Genomic DNA, 20,643 nt, shown 5'->3' with positions numbered 1-20,643 from the left:
ACGGCGGACATGATATACCATTTAGTGTTTTCGAGTACACATTTATTCACCGGTGTTGCAACATGCCAAACACTATTCAAACACTACTTTGTTTCCATCCTATTTATTTTTCGAGCAGTGCTTTGCTCAAATGTCTGAGAATAGTTGGTAGCGGTCTCCCGTTTAATTCGGTTTAAGCAGCTCCATTGCCTCACCTATTATATTTTAGTTATGTACTTTTGTATTCAAAAATTATGCAGGCGCTGGAACATTTAGCTGTATTATTTTTCCGACTGTCTATGCCGCCGTAGCACAGAGAATGGATTCAAATGCTCCAGAACTGAAAGTATTCGATGCAGTATCTGCTGGTCGCAACAGAGAAAGAGGAATACCTCCTTTGCGTTCTAAAGATCCAGTGGAGAAGAGCTTGAGTTCACTTGATGTGCCTAATTGGTGCCAATCAAGAAGAAGAAGAAGAATATTTGGTGTCAGTTTTACAGATGTATATATGTATATGGTTCTCTATACATATATGTATATAAGGAGATATGATATGATTCTTTTTTGTTGGAGTTTTAATTATTGGTTCCTTCGTCAGTGACAACTCGATGAAACATTAATTTAGTTTTTTGTTTATTACACTGCACAACAGCATGTCTGATGATTGGGTTATGACACATGACCTTAGTCCAATTTTTTATGAGGATTTCAAATCTGTAACTGAAATTTCAATATCAGCTCTTGTTAAAAAAATATGACATATAAGTCTTTTTATAACAAAATACTAATATTTAAAGATAATCATATTTATTTAATTTTTACGTTAAAAAAAAATTTCTTTTGTTTAATTTTCTAACTTTGAAGCTGAAGGCAGAGAGCTATTCTGAATGCTCCAACAATAGTGCATTCCAGTAGCCTTGATAGAGTTCCTACATAGTACGAAGGTCCTGTTAGAAACGCTTTCCTTGTTCTTCACTTATATTAGATCCCCAAGATTGTCAGGGAAATAGTCGATATGGTTATGAAGAAAGTGTAACTTTATGCTCATGTTACATACAAGATTTTGAAAGTGACTCATTAGTTTTTCGACGTGTTAGGAATGATCAGAACTTTTTTATTTCCAAAAAATTTTTTGAACAAGCCAAACAAACCCATTCCTTGCGTTTTCTCGATCTCTGTCATAATGTCTTTTATTCAAAATCTTATCTGTGGACCATCAAAAATTCCCGCTTTTATCTTTTCTGCACTTAGTTTTGGAAACTTTTTTGATATACTCCCCGCAAATGAAACAAAATTGATTCGGATCATTTACACAAACTCGTCTTGACGATGCTATGTCAAATTATAATAATAAAACTTCTTTTCAGCAAACGAGCAATAAAAACAATGAATTAATAACGAAAACTACTCGTAAACAAAGAGCTGTCACAAATTAATTGTGAGTATATTTAGAATCAGCGACTTCAAATTAGTAAACATAAGTGATAAATCTCAATCATCAGACAAAGTGGCCAGTGTTATACACTTGATGATCGATGGATGATTTTACGTTGTTCATCGTCAAGTAAAGATGGGACTCGGAAAGACGAATTTTGGTATATGGTGCATTTGTGCGGTTTTCAATTTTATCATTTTTTTACACTTTTCATAGGGGCCTTTTTATCAATTTCTTCGCATTTTTCTAACAAAATGTTGTCTTCTTTTCCACAATTAGGGCTAACTCAATTAAATATTCAAGAATGCTTTACTTGTTACCATTTTACCGCCCTTGTTTGCTCTATGAAGTGACAAAAGAAATTACAAAAACCTTCAAATTTCGTTACACACAGACAACCGATTCCAAACAGATAAATACCATTATATTGTTATAACTGATAAATACCATTTTTTCAGCGTTCGACAGAGATAGTCATAATAAAGAGTGATTTTGTGCTTCAAAACCAATTTCATTAAGTAGTCTATTGCTTCACGAAGCGCACCATGGCTTTCGGCAACAGTATTTGTGATAAAAAAGTAATAAGATTAAATATTTTTAGGTAAAATATTATATAATGTTTTCAATGTAGCCTATTGTTGGAGTTGACAGATATTAACCACTAACAATGAATTAATTGCACATACATATATAATATATATGTATTTAATACATGTATAATACAGAATATTATTTAATTTTCATACCATGCCTCCGATCATTGATTGTATGTATTGCTGCAAACCAGCGCACGGTTACCTTAAATTGTTATTTATTGTTAAAAATGAATAACTATTTGAAGAGGAAAATCACATTTTTTACAAACCACAATAAATTTATATAGTATAAGTATTAACAATACGACAACAAAATAAATAGCCAAATTCATTTGGAAATTTGCAGAATTTTTGTTCCGTTTAAGTTTCAGATTAAATAAACACAACCGCTGGGCTAATGATTGTGAGTAAAATTGGGGCTCTACGACGAATAGTAGGGTATGTATTTGCTGTATAAACAAGAGTATTTGGTAGATAAAATATTAATAAAAAGATATGAGTGAGTAAGAAAGTAGATTAGCTGTAGAGTAAGTTTACCTAAGTAAATTGGTTAACTAAAGGGTGATTTTTTATGGGCTATAGGAAAGTTTTTCAAAAAAACACACGTAAAATTCAGAAAAATTCATGAAATTTTTATTTAAATCGATAGTACGGTCCATATAATTTAATGTTTGAAGATTATTTCATGCAAATGTTGACCGCGACTGCGCTTCAAATGGTCCATCCGCTTAGACCAATTTGGCATACTCTTTCCAATGTTTCGGCCGGTATCTCACATATAAACGCTTTAATGTTGTCTTCCAATGCGTTAATTGAAGCAGGGTTGTCTGAATAGACGTGAGCTTTAACATAGCCCCACAAAAAATAATCTAAAGGAGTTATATCGCACGATCTGGGTGGCCAATTGACAGGTCCCGAACGTGAAATAAAATGTTCACCGAACTCGCCTCTTAACAGGTTCATTGTTACGCGTGCTGTATGGCATGAGGCACCGTCTTGCTGAAACCACATGCCATGCAAGTCAAGCTCTTGCATTTTGGGCAAAAAAAAGTTGGATATAATTTCACGGTAGCGCTCACCATTCACAGTTACGTTACGATTCGCAGCATCTTTGAAGAAGTACGGTCCAATGATACCTCCAGCCCATAAACCGCACCAAACTGTGACCTTTTCTGGATACATTAGTAGCTCTTGCAATTTTTCTGGCTGATCTTCTCTTCAAAATCCACAATTCTGCTTATTTACGTACCCATTGATCCAAAAATGAGCTTCGTCGCTGAACACAATTTTTCCCATTAAACTTTCTCAACAGAACACGCATTTTTATAATAAAATTCAATGATTTGCAAGCGTTGAAGATGTTTGACAGTGAAACAAAACACGAAACGTGCGTCAGCTGTTTAAACCAACTATTTAAAAAGAGAGTAGCTAAAAAATCACCCTTTATTTTAAATCTCAAAATAATGTTACAATGTTACTCATACGACCCGGTATCTCTTGAGTAAATCATATTAGAGGTTTAATTTTATGAATTTTTATTTGCGGGGAGGAAAGGTTTTATAGAAATTTACTGTTAAAACCGATGAAATGCTATCGGGTTTTATTGAACATTATTAAGATAAACTATTTTGTAATTATCTGGGGCATTTGAAATTCCACTTATGGTGTTGTTAGAGCATTGACTCCTTCGTACCACCCTGATCAAAATGTGTATAATCAGAAAATTCAAAATACAATTTTATTTCTCTAAACCGATAATGTCGCCTTCAAGATACTACCCATTAACTGCAACGCGCTTATGCTAGCGTTTGTTCCACCTCTAGAAACAGTTCTTTCGGTATAGCCATCATAGCGGTCTTCGATTTTTCTATTACTTCCTTTCGGTTGTTAGAACTTGTTACAGTAGTTGTTTTTGACCCGAAATAGCAGAAAAAAAAATTGTAGTGAGCCATATTAGGTGAATTCGATGGCTTTTGGATGGTATTCGTTTCGTTCTTGGTTTAAAATTCACGAATAATTGTGGCACTGCGCGACGTTGCGTTGTTATGGCGCAAATTCTTCCCACTAATTCTCTCTTTTTGGTGAATTGCTTCACCTAGTCTTATTAACTGTCTGATCTTTCGACTCATTAACTCAAAAAATCTGCATTCAGGAGTGTTCGGTGGACCAAAGTAGCAATTGTACTTCTTTAAAATAAAGAAAATAAGCTATCGCCGTCATGATGACTGGTGTAACGCCATGCTCAACAGTTTTTAATTCCTAAAATGCGCGTATATGATCTGGAAGATTCTTATTTTCAGTTAAATGGCGCCATTTCTCAAACTACTCGTGAAATCATTAGGGTCAGATGAATTATTGGGTGATAAGATTATCTCTGAAAATAAAGTGATTTGAGGAATCTGAACTACTCCTTGTGGGGCTATCTGAAGACAACGATCTCCCAAAAAAGCCAGTAACTATTACCACATTAAACCCCATTATTGAGCCATTTGGCTTAAAATCAAAGCAAAACCGATATGGTGAATATATGACTAAGTAATTCTCCACCATTAATGCGTTAAACATTAGAACTATTAAACAAATCTCAATTTCTTAATATTTGTTTTCTTTTTATTTCAATCACCTTTATTTGATTAGCTGTTAAAATAGTGCTCATAATATACCGCCAATATAATTTCCTGATAAGATAATCTATTTTGTGAGCTTTTGCAAATGCCAGGTATGTTGATATTTCCTTACCCACCATAAATCAACAAAAAGCAAAGTCCAGTTCAAATCAACATTTTGTTTGTTTGTTGGTGAAGGATTCAATTTTAATCTTTATTTTAACAATTTTTTACAATATAAACTTGATCTGAACTTAAATATTGATTCGAAAATGTATTTTTAAAAATGTAGACCCCACCAAATCGCGGCATTCTTTGTTTGATTAACAGTTATTATGACATTTAGACGATATCATCAATATATATATGTCCTGATAAGATAAGTTTATTTGCTAACGCAAATGTCACGATTATTGGCGTTTTCTTACAAAGCAAATAATAAAAAATACTTACTCATGTTCTGAAGCAAGCAACTTTCTTACATTTGAAGAGTATAACAAATTATGTTTCTGTTTTAATAATTTTTAGTTAACACAAATAAAATTGAATACTGCTTTTCTGGCGAAATTTGTTTAATTTTTCAAAGACTTTTTGCTGAGGTAGCGTCAGAGTTTCCTATTTATGAAAGTCTTGCCTCGTTGTAAATAAATTTAAAACTCGATTGGAATATCAATATTTTATTCCTAACATATCTGTAAGTGATACATTAGTAGCTGTGTTAGAATTATGTATATCTAAATAATGCGAAATCGGCCCATGCTCATACACATACATAGATACTTTGTTCCTAAAATTAAAAATCAAGACTTCAAAATTTTATACAAATCTGAGTAAACCAATTAGAAGGGGAGTGTCTCTTCAGGGACTCTCTTCCTACTTTCTTGTACTGTACTCATGTTTGAAGATGTGTTTTTGTTACATTAAATCGTCCCCTTAGTATAACAATAGCCTATGCGCTCATAGGCTATTATTTTTTTATTGAATTTTTGGATTCTCCATCGTCGATTTTATATGTGGTCAAAGTTTTGTCAAATTCTAGTTCCACAAAGTGGGTCAAAACGTCAGTCAAAAAATAATAAATATTTACAGACATAACGAGATTTGAGTGAGGGCTACTTTCGACAAAAAGTTTGAAATTCATTTTCTCAAAACATCAAAAAATTTATAGGCTATTTTAATACTAAGGGGACGAAATGTTATGGATGAGAAATTACTTCAAATTCGGCATAAAACAATCAAAGAGAGATTTAGTCCTCTAACTAATTCCTGACTAATTTTTTGCAAAATTACTTATTCATTTTCACTTAGTAAGGAAGGACCGCTGAAAGGCACTTTCATCATTTTTGACGTTTGTAAACCATTCAGTCCCACACTCTTATTTCCATTGTCTGTTTTGCTTAGGTGTTCTCAATCAAATAAATTACAAATCCAAAATATTTGTATAAAAATGTAGTTCTTCGATGCCGCTAAAGCGTGTGAAATTCGGGTAAAACCATGATGTATTAAGGATTTACTCTTTAAATTGTAACATCATGTAAACGGCTGTGTATAACTGTAAAAGGTGAAAGCAAGGACTAGTGAATTTTTATACCACAACTTTACTTAAAAAATGGGTGTTCCAACCTTCATCTCTACAAGGAATCTAACCAGTTTCGAATAAAATTAGTGGATTACTTTATTAGAGTCCTATGCACTTATATCAAGTACCGCTGAATTCTTTGCTCACATCTTATCTCCTTATGTATTTTAAAATTTATTCATGTGTGTTAGAATGTTGAGTATCCTTGAGAAAACATTCATTTCAACATTTGGATTCCTTCAAAGTTGCGCACGTACTTTGTGCGGAATAAAAAGCGAATTTAATGATTTTAACAATGTCTGAATTTGTTAAGCAAATTAATTACATTAAATATTGCTATGGAATGAAATTTTTGCTGCAGAAACATTGAGAATGTAGCAGCAGACCTTTCGTGACGGGTTTAGGTAACTAAAAAATTTTGTGTTGGTGGTAAAAATAACTCAAAGAATCTAGAGAAAGCGTTGAAGATGAATCTTACCCTGGACGATGAGTAACATCAACTGGTGAACAAAGAATTCAAACATTTGGTGCTCAAGAAACGGCGAATGATTAGAGATTTCACTAATACTATTACATACGTGTAGTTTGCATTAAGCAATTCGAAAGAGAAGCAAAGATTTTTGAGTAGCCAGTAATTGTTTCCTGCGTTATGATAATGCAACAGCTCACACTATATTAGTTCATGGAGAGCCTTTTGCTCAAAAATTTAACTCACATATCATTCCATATCTACCGTATTAGCACCGTGTGACTTTTGGCAATTTTCTAAACTCAAGATTTCACTACGGAAACACCATTACAAACATGATTGAAAAGATAAAAACGGAAACGCTGCACGATTTGTAGTTCATTTTGGGAATCGACTTTAGAAATTGTTTTTACGGTTGGAAAATCCATTGGAATAAATGTATTTTAGGGGACGGGGTGGAGTATATCTCAATGATGGAAGATTTTGAAGAATAAAAATTTTAAATATTTTCTTACGACCTTCCCCCTTTTTGATGTTTTTTGAATATCAACTAAGTCGGCTCATGAATAATATATTTCAATAGCTCTACATTAGCGGGTGAAAAACTCATCATATATATCATTTGAATAAAAAATATTATTTAAGAAAGATACTGCTATCTTAGTATCTATTATTAGTTTCCCAATAGATATTTGATTTATTAATCTTCAACCATGTAAATTTCGATTAAGAATAACCGGTAATGCATTTTTCTTTATTAATCTTGTCATTATTTACACTTTACACACCATTATAAACACGAATTGTCTGCTGTCGAACTCTCCAATGCCGATTACGGTTGCCATGTCGATATCCCTGCGGACACCATTTTGCTAAAGACTTGCTTTCAATACGCGTAAAAAAACAATAAACTGGTAACACAAAAAATGCAAATAGGAATATGCAAAATAGTAAAGCAAAGATATTCATTCTAAGATAGCCTAATCGGTCTTTCGATTTTTATTTGTTTGTTTAGTTGCACTGCATTTGTTACTAAAAGAAAATATAATTCGTACGGAGTTTACTATTGAAAATTAACGTCTGCGCGAAAAAAAAAAATTGCCAAATATTGTATTGTTTTTAAAATCAATGTACTACGCGACTATTACGGCCGGAAATTCATCAAACACTTGTCAACAAACATCAAGCATAGAGAATATTTTATAGCTAAAGTTTCAAATGTTAAAAAATAATTTTTATATTCTATTTTATTAAGCCATTAGAAACAAAGCAGCTAATAAAAAGGCTTCTTCTTCACAAAATGTTACTTTGTACACATTCGAATATATGCGCTCGCATTTGCCATGTGTTCTATGAGCACTGAAATAAAAGTCCAATCTAGGTATATGTGGATTTAAGTACATAGTTCGGCAAATTAGCTCGTACAAATTATATTTTGAGATAAGATTAAATATTTTCGCCACGATTTTGATTGCGCATACTTGCTTCTGTTATGATTTTAATTCGTTTTTCAAATAGACACAATAAGTCTGTGCGGAGTCGCTTTGAAACGATTAGTAGAGAAATCTTCAGTGCACCCCGCATAAATGGGGTTTCTACTTTTTTTAATCAGCAGCTTGGTTAAAAAAATAAAGCAAGCAAAATTCTCGTAAAGCCGTGTGTTATCGAATTTTCCCGGTTAATCGATCAAGAACTAGTCGATAATATGGCATATGTGTTTTGCTGCATTCGGCAGCATTGGGAAACCTGCGATTAAAAATTTAAATATCAATGGCTGAGAAATTGCAGAATTAGCCGTCGAACTGACGTAGAGTTTTTTATTGAACTTTTTTGTTTAGAAACAATTTTGTCTCTCTACTTTCATGTCTCTTATCTTCCTGTTTACATTATCTTAACCGAACTTTTCCTTTTTACTTACAAAAGCTGCCTATTTCGACAGTTCCAACACACAACTCATATACATACATACAATTACGTCAAGTCAAAAATTTTGTCGATTTCTCCACTTCAATCTGCGCAATTTTATATCCTAGCTTTCACTTATACCAGCATAATGGTAAGGCTACTACATATTTACAAGTTTTGACAATATTTTTTTCCAATTAATTTAAATAATTGTTTTATAAAAATATTCTTCATTTTATAACAAAAACCACATAAATCCAAGTTTAAATCTTTGAGCAAAACCTTCTAAACATTGTTCTCATTTCCATAAAAATTTTACATTTTTTATGCAGAATTTTTGAAAATTCTTTTTTGGTATGCAGTTATATAGCCTCTTTAATTGCTATATAACAAAGAGTAAGTTTGAAGTGAGTCAAACAACCAAATCACAAGAAAAAAAAGCAAATCAATTGCTCCAGTAACTTCACTTCATATGAATTTGCCTTTATTACAATAATAATAATGAGCCGCTCGCTGTAACCTTGGTTAGAGAAGCTCGATATTTGTCTTCATTTCGTTATTCTAGCAACCATCAGACTGACATAGGCGTGTTGATAAAACACAAGACAACGTCAGGCAGTATACATCTTTAACGATGCCCCAGAAGCTCCGAGAGCATCAATCGGAGGTTCCATCACATCCGCCGCAAGTCTTGTCTATCATAAAATATTTACAATACTTTATTGCTGGTATAAAACTGTAAGTATATACATAAGTATAAGTATAGAAAGTGGTACTTATTGTTTCTTCATATGGGATTACCTATAGTACCACCAACCACTACACTTACAATACTTTATTGCTGGTATAAAACTGTAAGTATATACATAAGTATAAGTATAGAAAGTGGTACTTATTGTTTCTTCATATGGGTTTCAAGGCGGCGACATTTGGTTTCAAGGCGGCGCTACGTGCCACGCATTCAACCTTGAATTCGATCTTTTGTGCATGTCTTCGAAAATTGGGAAGTCATCATTTATTATAGAGCACAATTTAAGGAAAATGGCAGCTGAAGTGATCATGTAGGTTTCAAATGCGACCTAAATTTCATTATTTATGAATATTTCAAGCCATCTACAAATCAAGTTGAAAAAGAACGCCAAAGGCGCCGAAGCTAGAAAATTAATAACTTTTCTTTAATTTTTTATTCTTTTGATAAAAATTTAGGAATATTCAGAAGTGATAAGAACTTATTTATTATCTAGTTAAATCGATTGAGAGATACAAGATCCGAGGCTAGACAGATAAATAACAAATATTTTTTTATTTTTTAATTCAAAAATCTTTTTTTATTTTAGTTTGTTTTAACATAAAACCTCCTTTTATTGCATACTTTTTCTATTAAGTTTTTAAATAAAACAACATTACACAGTCTAGTTTTTGAACTGCTAGTGAAACCACGGAAGGCAGTGCACAAATTTTCAACCAAATTTTCTTTCCAAAAATAATTTAAAATATAATTTTTTAATTGCGTGTTTTTTTCATATTTAAAAGTGATTTCTGACCAAAACATATGCACGTGTTCGTAAAGTTGTCCTCAGCATGGCCCCTGGGGCCCGAAATCTCGAGGGCAATAGATTTGCCCTATTATCCCCACCCACCCGTTCTATACGTAAAAGAACTATACACATTAGTGAAGAGTTTCCGGAGCTCTCAGTGACAAAAAAAGAAGACCCCAAACTCGTTGTAATAAAACCAAAAGATTCAAATAAAGCCTTCGCTGACTATTCAATTTTTGCTCTACATAAATCGCTTATTTCCATATGTAAGCAAACTAATTCTTTTTCCTGGTGAAAAATCATGATTATGCAAAAAATTGTATTGCTGCTAGCTTACTTCCTGGTCTGTGTTCAATCACTGCCAATTATCATGATAACCTCAACAGCGTTAAGGGCACTGTATATGCCCCTTTCCTCAAAAATGTCCTCGAAAATGAAATCCTTGATGGCTTAGAAGAATATGGTGTAACAAATGTTTATAAATTGTATTGCTTTATTGAAGGAGTGTCTAAACCCACAGGAGTTATTTTAATTTTCTTCGACAACTACTTTCTCCCGGACAAACCCCGACATTATATCACCACCAAAGTACGCCCCTTCTATTCGTATCTCGTAAGATGCAAAAATTGCCAGAAATTAGAGCACAGGCTTAAGTTCTGCAAAAATATGCCAGCTTGTCAAACATGTAATCTCCCTCCTCATACACCCGCTACATGCATCCGCACCTACTTTGCAAATTGTGCAGGCGGGCATGCTGCTTCTTAAAACTTATGCCAGAAATATCAGCAAACAAAAGAAATTATGAAAATAAAAACACAAGAAAAGTGCACTATACGTGAAGCGAAAAATTATACAAAACCCGTAACCCTCTCTCCCTGACTCCAAACTTATTTGCCAACATCACGAAAGCAAATAGTTCAATTGACAAAAGCACAAACCACAAATCAAGGCAAAATAATAGCACTGACTACAGCTCAATCACTAAAGCAAGTTCATCAATAACTAGTTTATCTAAGACAACATCACCAATCACCAAATTAGCGGTCACCTTGAAGCCCACCGTCAACCAACTGATTGGACCTTATCAGTGTGGCTTTAGACCTGGAAAGTCTACCATCGACCAAATATGTACAATATGCCAAATCTTGGAAAATACCCATGAAAGGAGAATCGACACACACCATCTTTTCGTCGATTTCAAAGCTGCATTCGACAGTACGAAAAGGAGTTATCTGTATGCCGCGATATCTGAATTTGGTATCCCCACAAAATTAATACGGCTTTGCAAGTTGACGTTGCTGAACACCAGCAGCGCCGTCAGGGAAGGACCTCTCCGAGCCGTTTGATACCAAACGAGGTTTCAGACAGTTTCGCAGAACTTAATCGCTCAATCACAATATTTTATAAGAGCGTACTATTGTTGCCGTATGCCGATGATATTGACATCATCGCAGAGGAAGAGGAAGGCTTCCCCTGCGTTGGAAAGATCAGGTGGAGAAGGACTTGCCTTCACTGGGTGTGTCCAACTGGCGCCGATTAGCACGAGAAAGAAAAGACTGCGCGCTTTGTTAAACTCGGCCAAAATCACGTAAGCGGTTATCGCGCCAATTAGGAAGAAGAAGAAGAAGAGAAAATGACGGAAGCCTAATATCAAATGGTTGGCTGACTTCGAATAGTTCCATTTTTCCTGCCCAGGCATTGGCTATCCTTCAAGCGTCAGAGTATGCAACAAATAATAAGAAGTAGAAGTTATAGAGTGAAAGATGAGTTGAAACCAATGTCGCAACTCACTTTGCTAATGTTCATATGAATATGCTTCTCCTGGTACTCAACCATCCCGCACAATCGACTATATTAATTCCAAGTGGATCTGTGAGATTCTTCACACATTCCCTCATAAGCTTACTTACCTGAAATTTGATAGTGGCGAAATCAAAAATACAGGTATAACTCTACAGGATCACACAAATTGAAATATGCTTATATATATACACTCACACAAATTGTATATTAATAGTATAATAGTATTATATTACACAATCAAGTCAAATTGATATTGTCATTTAATCTTCATTCAATTGTTAATATGAAAACATACCAAGATACTGTTGATATTGTCTTTGTCTCTGTCCATGCCACAGCGTCGAGAGATGCAATTCACGTTGAAACTCTTTGTATGCCAAGGAACTCATTTTCATGCAAAACGCCACTACACCGCAACCGAAGAAAAAGCATACAGTCGCCAATATCAATAGGTATACAAAACCCATATTCACAGTTCATTCAATCGAAGTTGCTGGAATATCATTCGACTACTCGTGTCATACCAATAATAAGCAAGCTAGTTTTCACTTTGCCCCCTAACGATCGTTTACTGCACAATGACAATAGTTTGTGAATGCTCTTTTCCATACTTTTTTCTACAACAACATTCATACATATACGAGTACATATGTATTGAATTTTGCTTGAACAGGTGAATTTTAAGAATAACCTCTTAACGAACTATGGTAGCACTCCGCTAATGCTTGGATCAGTATTATCTGTGTTTTGCAACATTCTAGTTAATTACGGAAAAAGCAGTAGGGGTGGTGTGTACGTTTGTACATTAGGGAGGCTCTCTTGTATTAGAGATTTGGGAAATGGGAAGCATTAGTTAGTTCTAAGCCGTGCAGAAGGCTTAATTTATTCTTTGGAAGCAGCAGCCAGGGACGAATAAAAGGCATTTTAACACATCGTTTAAACATTGTCGTAGTTATTTTAACAGATGAAAGCTAAAGTGTAAACACATAACCAGTAGTAAAGGCAAGTACTGAATTAAAATTTGTTGAATAAAACTTGTCTTTCAGAGTTTGCTGATGGACCTTTGATATTGTTTTTTTTTTCATGACTTTAGCTAACAATTAAGCAGGTGGAACAAAATTAAACCCAGTTGAGTTCTACACTGAGGCCTGTTGAGATCTTAGCACATTCTAACAAAGGCGCATTTCCTTAACTATTTAAATATCAAATAAACACTTACGGAGACACTTCACATTTTTTAGTAACTGGGATGTCTTTATAAAGTAAAAAAGGGTGTAATACTAGTAATTGTTGAAACGAGTGTAGCGTAACTTTTTTCATCTCAATCAGGAAGCACACGTTTCTGCAATTCGCAACCGAATTGTGAAATAAATAATAGAAAGTGGTTGTACATTATAATCAGGCAGTTGTTCTATTCATTCGAAGTACCGCTCCAGAAGCATAGAGTGCACAAAAACATCCAACTTGTTACTCAAAATATCGTTAAAAAAATTAAAATTATCGTGGAACTTATTTTCAATCGTAATATGGTTCGGATTTTCTGAAAAAAAGTTTTTTCTTTGTCCTTTTTCTAAGTGAAAATTAAAAGCAAATGAAGTTATAAATATCAAATAAATCTACCAATTAACATACGAGTATTAACATAGAGCAAATTCTTAGTTTTTGAAACCGAAAAACAATTGTGAAAATGAAACTATGTGCCATATCTTAGTTAGATGAAACTCCAAACATAACGCTTGGCAACCTTTATTTGAGAAGCGCTCGCTTCTTTTGGGGATGTGGTCATAATTTAAAAATTGTTATTGATCTAAAAGCTCGCTTATAATTAGAAAAACGTAGGCGTACAGCGTGGCTTTGGGAAGTTTCATTATATTTCTCTTCTGCCTTTTCAAATATTGACATAACAAATTTGTATCGCATATAATTTTCCTGTATACAAGACTTAGGTACAAATACTCTTTATCGAAATTCTCATCACGCTTATGAAGCGAATAGTTTACCACCACAAACCTTGATCGAAAAGACCTACCACTTTATCGCCATTGCTTGACATTTGTAAAAGTTATACTGTCTTGTCTTCTGCATGTTTTTTCGATTTTTTAGTTTTAAAAATAGATTCTATGTTGCAAAAACCTTAGAAATGTTGGGAAAGTATTTCGATAATGATACTCTAAAGAAAACAGCTGTTTACGAGTGGCATGAACGCTTCAGAATTGATTATGAGTCCAGCAAGGAAGACAAACGTAGTGGCAGGCCGTCGAAATCGAAAACTGATGAAAGCATCAATACAGTGAAAGAAAAGTTTATCAATAACCGTAAATTAACCATAGAGAGGAATGTTGATGGGGTGTACTTTGAAAGGGATAATATCACTTTTGAGGAATAAACTTGTATTTTGAATTGTCTGAACATGTTCCGAGAACTTTTAGATCAGGGTGGTAGCTAATAAACCACAATCTCTAAACTCTTGCTGGCAGCCCGCATGACTTGGCGCCAAGAAAACGTGATAATCATAGTGATCTCCATTGGCATTAATCAACGCATAAGAGCCCACAAGAGGCTAAGCGCTGAATAAATAAATACTAGCTCTCAATGGTATTAGCTCACTTCACCTGTTTCATATTAGTCTTTATTTCTCACTTTCACGATAATATGCGAAACTGATATTTTGTTTTTTTTTCTTTACCTTTATAACTTATACAACCAGGTACTAAAGTACTAGGAATGTTGAGGGAATTTTTTCACAAAGACGAAAGTAAATAAAAAGTAAACATGGTAAAGCTTTTTAGTTTGCTAAATTTGTTGATAAAGAAACAGTTTGCCAGTTAAAAGAAACGAAACTTATATCAAATGGTGTTCAGATATTTAACGGTGATCGGAACATCTGCTCTAGACTGATATATAAATTATCCGAAGTTCGCAATCATTTCCCAACCGATACTAATACGTAAAATATATAAGCAATTTTTACAGTTCTTTATTTTCTTTTTAACAACATATTTTTATAAACGGCCTTTAAAAAATCGTTTTTAATTCTGAATTATTTTGATGTATCTAATAGTTGTAGCAAAAAAAAAAGAAGCAATTTATTAAAGAATCAATCAATATCTCGAGTGGATTGGTACAAAAGAGCTGGAAGAGTTGTGGTTAAAGTCTATAAACATACAATATATAAAAAAAGCTGGGGCCTAACTTGTTAATAAAATTAGTTTTAATTATATTTTTAAATTAATTAAAGAGAAATGAGCAAAAACCGTTAAAATTTGGATTCGCTCATGCTTTAGGTATAAACAAATTCAAATTCCTTGAAAACACTTTTTGCGGTAAAAATAATTGTATTCATGTAAAAATATTTGTATTTATTGTAAATAATTCTACATGTTGGGCAAATAGCTTTCGGAATATTCTTGATTTGGACAGAGTATGTAGGCCACGTATCTCATTGCTACTTTTGCTTGATACAAATTAGTAATGGGTATGTCGTCAAAACAGACTGTGAGATATGCAAATGACCAATCTGCAATACTTGCATTTCCAAATGACACAGCAAAATATAGTGCAATTGAAAACGAAATTAATGATCCATCCACAAGTTCTGATGGAGATTTTTGTTGAACGCTTGCAAGAGACCAGCCTCAAGTGAAATTTTACAGAAAATCATAATTTTTAGTTTTAAAAAGTTAAGATTTTTTTTTATAAAATATTAAGTTACTGTCACAAAAAAAGATATAGGATTAAATTTAAAAAAATTAAGATTAAGGAGTTGAAATAAAGTGAAAAAAATCCCAAAAAAGTGCTTGCGACAAATTAAAAGTTAATTTTTGTCGATCAGTGTTATTGAACCAAAATTAATAAATGTTTTATTACAATTAATTACATTTACAATTACTGTAACCATGCTTTAAGCCATTAAAGCCACAGTCAGAAAAGTAATAAATCTTACGCTCACTGATAACTCAGAGACATTTTTGTGTTGTTCCCCATTATAGAAGGTTTAGTGAAGTTTGATTTATGACGGCTTGGCGAATTTGTTTCATAAGTAAATTTTCTGTGTCTTGTAATACCTGAAAACCTACACCGATTTATTCGACAATCAGATAGATTGTTACTGCTATTTTTACTGGGTGAATGAAGTCCGCAGTAATCGAATGAGTTGGTGGGTGACTTCCATTCGGAATTCGGAGTACGTAGATTGGAATCTCCAACATTTTGAAACACCAAAATGATGGAAAAGGTATTTTCTATTAGCGATCGTCTCTTGGCAGGCAATGACAAACCTCCGAGTTTACCATGAAAAGGCTCCTCATAAAAAACTATCTGCCGTTCGGAGTCTGCTTAAAACTGTATGTAGATTCCTCCATTTCTGGAACAAAATCAAGACGCACACCACAAATAGGAAGAGGAGCTCGGCCAAACACCCAAAAAGGTTGTAAGCGCCAATTATATATATTTATAAGTATAATGGTTAAAAAGATTATGTGACTCCGTGCACACCTACATATACTTATACATATACTCGCATATATCTGTTCATACATACACATACATTAGGTTTTTTAGTTTTTAGCTGCTCGACTTGCTGCTCAAAAAATATTTACTCTTAGATTAGCTTTGTACTCGTGTTTAATTTACGATGATCAAATACGAGTAGTAGTAATATATTCTCAATGGTGCATTCATCTGAATTTCCCAAGAATATTGTTTGTTTGTAAAATAACCCTGAAAATGTAGACGTTTCTCATGAAACGCATATGACTTGGATATTATTTGTTTGTGTAGCCCTTGAAAGATTTACGATACTCGGTATTCTACACGTGTTCCTTAAATGAAGTTAAACTTTCCAAACCTTAATCCTATTGTTGGCAGCTGCACTTTAAAGCCGTGGCTTAAGAAACATGCTATCGATTTCACTTCTCGATTTCTTCTTTCTTCATACTTATAATTGCTGCATTAATCGATGGTAACGGTGAGATCCCACATTATGAATATTATTTGGGGATAATTTCCTTTCAAGGATGTCCATGGATCAAACCTCAACCACCCTATTATAGCTAAACACGGATATGACCTGCATAGGTCATAAGTTGAGGACCAATTTGAAAATCTATTTGTAGCTTCTTTACCTTCCGCCATGGGAAGATTAAGCCAGTTAGTGACTTGTTGTCTCACCATCAAACATACAAACCAACAAGCCTACACATGTATGAAAGATGAGGTGGATTCATTGGGTAACTTTTCGCCAGCTGTCCTGTTTTCTTGGAGTTAAGATTTATACGGATTGGCTCTCACTTCTTTGCTAAAGCAGATCTTAATGTAGTAAAATTAAGTGAAAGTTTGAGTCGCTTAAAAGTCCCGTTGGCTTTTCATAATTTGTTTTTTACATACAATGCTGACAATTTTCATCAATATAAATATTTTTCATTGCTAAGTGAATTACAGAAAATAATGAGCGGAATTTTTACTAGAAAGTAATAATGAGTTCTACTTAAACCTCTAATTTGATACCGGATACTTTTACCAATTTGGAAGTATTTTTGTTTACATAGGTAGATAAGGCGGCCGCCGTAGACGCGCCAATTTTATATACAATAAATATACATATATATACATACATATATAAGTATCTTACAATATATATATATATATGTAGGTAGATATACTATTTAATAAAAGTATGTAAACTTAGAGCCGTCCGCCGTAGCCGAATGGGTTGGTGCGTGAAAACTATGCCGTAGGGTCCGAGCTCGAATCTTCGGGCATGAAACATCAAATGATAGAAAAAGTCGCACCTCGACAGACAAAGCCAAACCTCCGAGAAAAACATCGCGACGCACACCACAAATTGGAACTCGGTCAAACACGACATTAAAAGAATAGGCACCGTAAATATTATATATTATATTATATATTCATTATTCATTATTCATACTCGTGTATGTGTATGTGAACTACTTAGAAAATGTTGATTTTTTAGTCAATTCATTGTTATTTAAGAATGAGACTTACAATACAATTTGATAAAAATGAAGTTGATTTTAAACAAGCTTCCGCATCTTGTTGGAAAGAATAAAAAAAAATTAGAAAATATGTTAACATAGAATAAGAATTGAATTAATAGGCAAATCATTTATGGCGACATGAAGCGAAAGAGATGTAGAGTGATGTCACATACAAGTTGCTTTAAAGAACTTTTAAAGGAAAAATAGATTTAGAAAAGTATGAAAATAGGTCAACGCGGCTTCAGATATTAGCATTCACAATTACGACATAGATCATTCTATTAATATCCACTTACTTTGTAACTCCATGGGCTTCAATAATATGAAAATACAGGGTGGCTGATGAAAGCCGCTACCAAAAAAAAATTGAATAACTTTTTTTCTTTTTAAGTTATCTGTTCCATTTTTGTTTTAATTTGCAGATTGATCTTTAGAATTTATTAAAATGGATAACTGGGACACGCAAACAAGAATTTGGATAGTCCGCCGCTATCACGCACTGGAGTCCGTAGTTTTGGTACAGAGAGAGGCGGATGTTTGGCGGCGATCCCCCGAGCAGATGGACCATAATAATTATTATTATTATTTCTTTATTAGTTATATATAACTTTTTACATTTATAATTCATTTTACATTATTATTTTACATGATATACAATTCCAAATTCATTTAATTTATATTTAATTTTATAAAATCCACTACAAGTTTTCTAAAGTGAAGCAAATTATCTTCATTTTTTATTACATCTGGTAAAGTGTTGAATAATTTTAAGCCATTATACATTATTGAATTCTGAGTGCTTCTCTTATTAAATCTTCCTAATCTGAAGTCATTTGCTCTTCTCAAATTATAGGGTTGAATAGCTCTGACATAGACGAGCTCTTCTTGTAGGTACTCAGGAAACATACTGTGCTTTACATTGAACACAAAAACTAGGACTCTTAACGCCAAACGTTGCTTTACATTCAACCACATTAACATTTGTAACATAGAAGACGTTGATGTGTATATATTGCACTTGATTATTACACGCATTGCTTTATTTTGCAAAACTTGAAGTCTTTTTTTAATATCATTATTGCACATATAAAGAATAGTTGCACAGTAATCAAAATGTGGCAATATGATTGTGTTAAAAATCATTACTGCATTATCAAAACTCAGTCTTTTTCTAATTCTGCTCAAAAATCCCACCTTTTTACTAATTTTATTGCATATATAGCCAGCATGTTCATTGAAATTTAATTGTTTGTCGATTATGACTCCTAAGTACTTTATTGTGCTAACTTCACCTAATCTTTCACAACCAATTTGTAATCGCATATTTTCATTCGAGTTGAGAATCTTGAATTTAGTTTTATCGGTATTTAGCTTTAATTTATTTATGCACAGCCATATTTCTAGATTTTTCAAGTCCTCTTGTACCTTGTTATGGATATCACTTAGATTTTTATCAGCTATGTATAGCAAGGTGTCATCAGCAAACAAAGCAATATTACACCACTTTAACACCGTATTTATTTCATTGATATATAGCAAAAAGAGATCCACTCCTAACGTTGAACCTTGAGGCACTCCAATATCTACATGTTCCTCTTGAGAAGTAAATTCCATAATTTTTGTTTGCTGCGATCTTCCACAAAGATAGGATTCAAACCATTTCTTTTCAACACCTCTGACTCCATAGCCTTCCAATTTCTGAATAAGGATACCGCGATCAATTGTCTCAAAAGCTCTTTTAAAATCAAGGAATATCGCAAGTACTTTGTCTCCAACATCAATCCTCTTTTTCCATTCGTGAATTATCCAAATTAAGGCCGTCTCACAAGAATGACCCTTTCTAAAACCAGATTGCTGCCGAATTATAATATTATTGTCTTGTACGAATTTTGTGAGCTGCTTACTAACCACCTTTTCAATTACTTTTTCTAAAGTTGGCAACATATTTATTGGTCTATATTCTACAGCTGTTTTTGGATTTGACACTTTTGGAACTGGAATCACTATTGATTTTTTTAAAGTTTTCGGGAATGAACCTTCGGTCATCGACTTATTTACTACATGCAGGATTTCATTTCCAAGATTATCGATATTTTCCAATAATATTTTTGCACTAAGGCCAAGCAAGTCTTTTTTCCTGTTCATTCTTTTGAGGATATCTTTTAAATTTCTAAACGTTAGCAGTTCGAAACGAAAATTGTTTTCAACAGGACAAATGTTTGACAAATATGGTACATTTACAATAGATCTATTTAACTCCATTACACTATCGACGAAAAACTTATTTAAATAGTTCACTATAACACTCTGATCTTTTTCTATTACATCATTTATAACAAGACTATGTATGTCATTGCGATTGTCCCCTAAAACTAGACTTTTTATTGCACGCCACAGTCCCTTTTGATCACCACCATTCGAGGCTATTTTATATTGCACATATTTATTTTTCGTACTATTAATTTGGTGCTTATACTTATTTCTAATTGCTGTATAGTTATTCCAGTCTTCAATATTATTTGTTATCACAGCTTTGTTAAAAGAATTAACTTTTTTTAATTTCAAATTTTTCAATTCCAGGTTATACCATGGAGCATAGTTTGTAAAATTTCTTACTGTTTTGCTTTCAGTCATAGCATCAAATATTTTCTTTATTTTTCTTTAAAAAAATTCTGTATAAGTATCAATACTAGTGCCGTAATCAATATAATCACTTATATTCCATAAACGTTCA

At 33.2% G+C, this 20,643-nt stretch overlaps 1 protein-coding gene across 7 annotated transcripts in view; it reads right to left on the bottom strand.

Annotated features, from left to right (window-relative positions):
• Positions 1 to 20,643, bottom strand: part of LOC128867190 (uncharacterized) — a 67,842-nt gene that overhangs the window by 1,563 nt on the left and 45,636 nt on the right. The window contains exon 1 of one of the 7 annotated variants that reach the window (XM_054108288.1): positions 7,453 to 7,748. The exons of the other annotated variants lie outside the window; for them this stretch is intronic. Within the exon in view, the coding sequence (XP_053964263.1) occupies positions 7,453 to 7,633 (181 nt within the window). The 5' untranslated portion in view covers positions 7,634 to 7,748. Of the gene's footprint in view, positions 1 to 7,452; positions 7,749 to 20,643 lie in introns of those variants that run through there. 7 annotated transcript variants of the gene reach the window in all.

The sequence above is a fragment of the Anastrepha ludens genome, chromosome 6 (genome assembly GCF_028408465.1).
Source record: "Anastrepha ludens isolate Willacy chromosome 6, idAnaLude1.1, whole genome shotgun sequence".
Taxonomy (NCBI): domain Eukaryota; kingdom Metazoa; phylum Arthropoda; class Insecta; order Diptera; family Tephritidae; genus Anastrepha; species Anastrepha ludens.
This window is presented reverse-complemented; position numbering and strand designations above follow the sequence as displayed.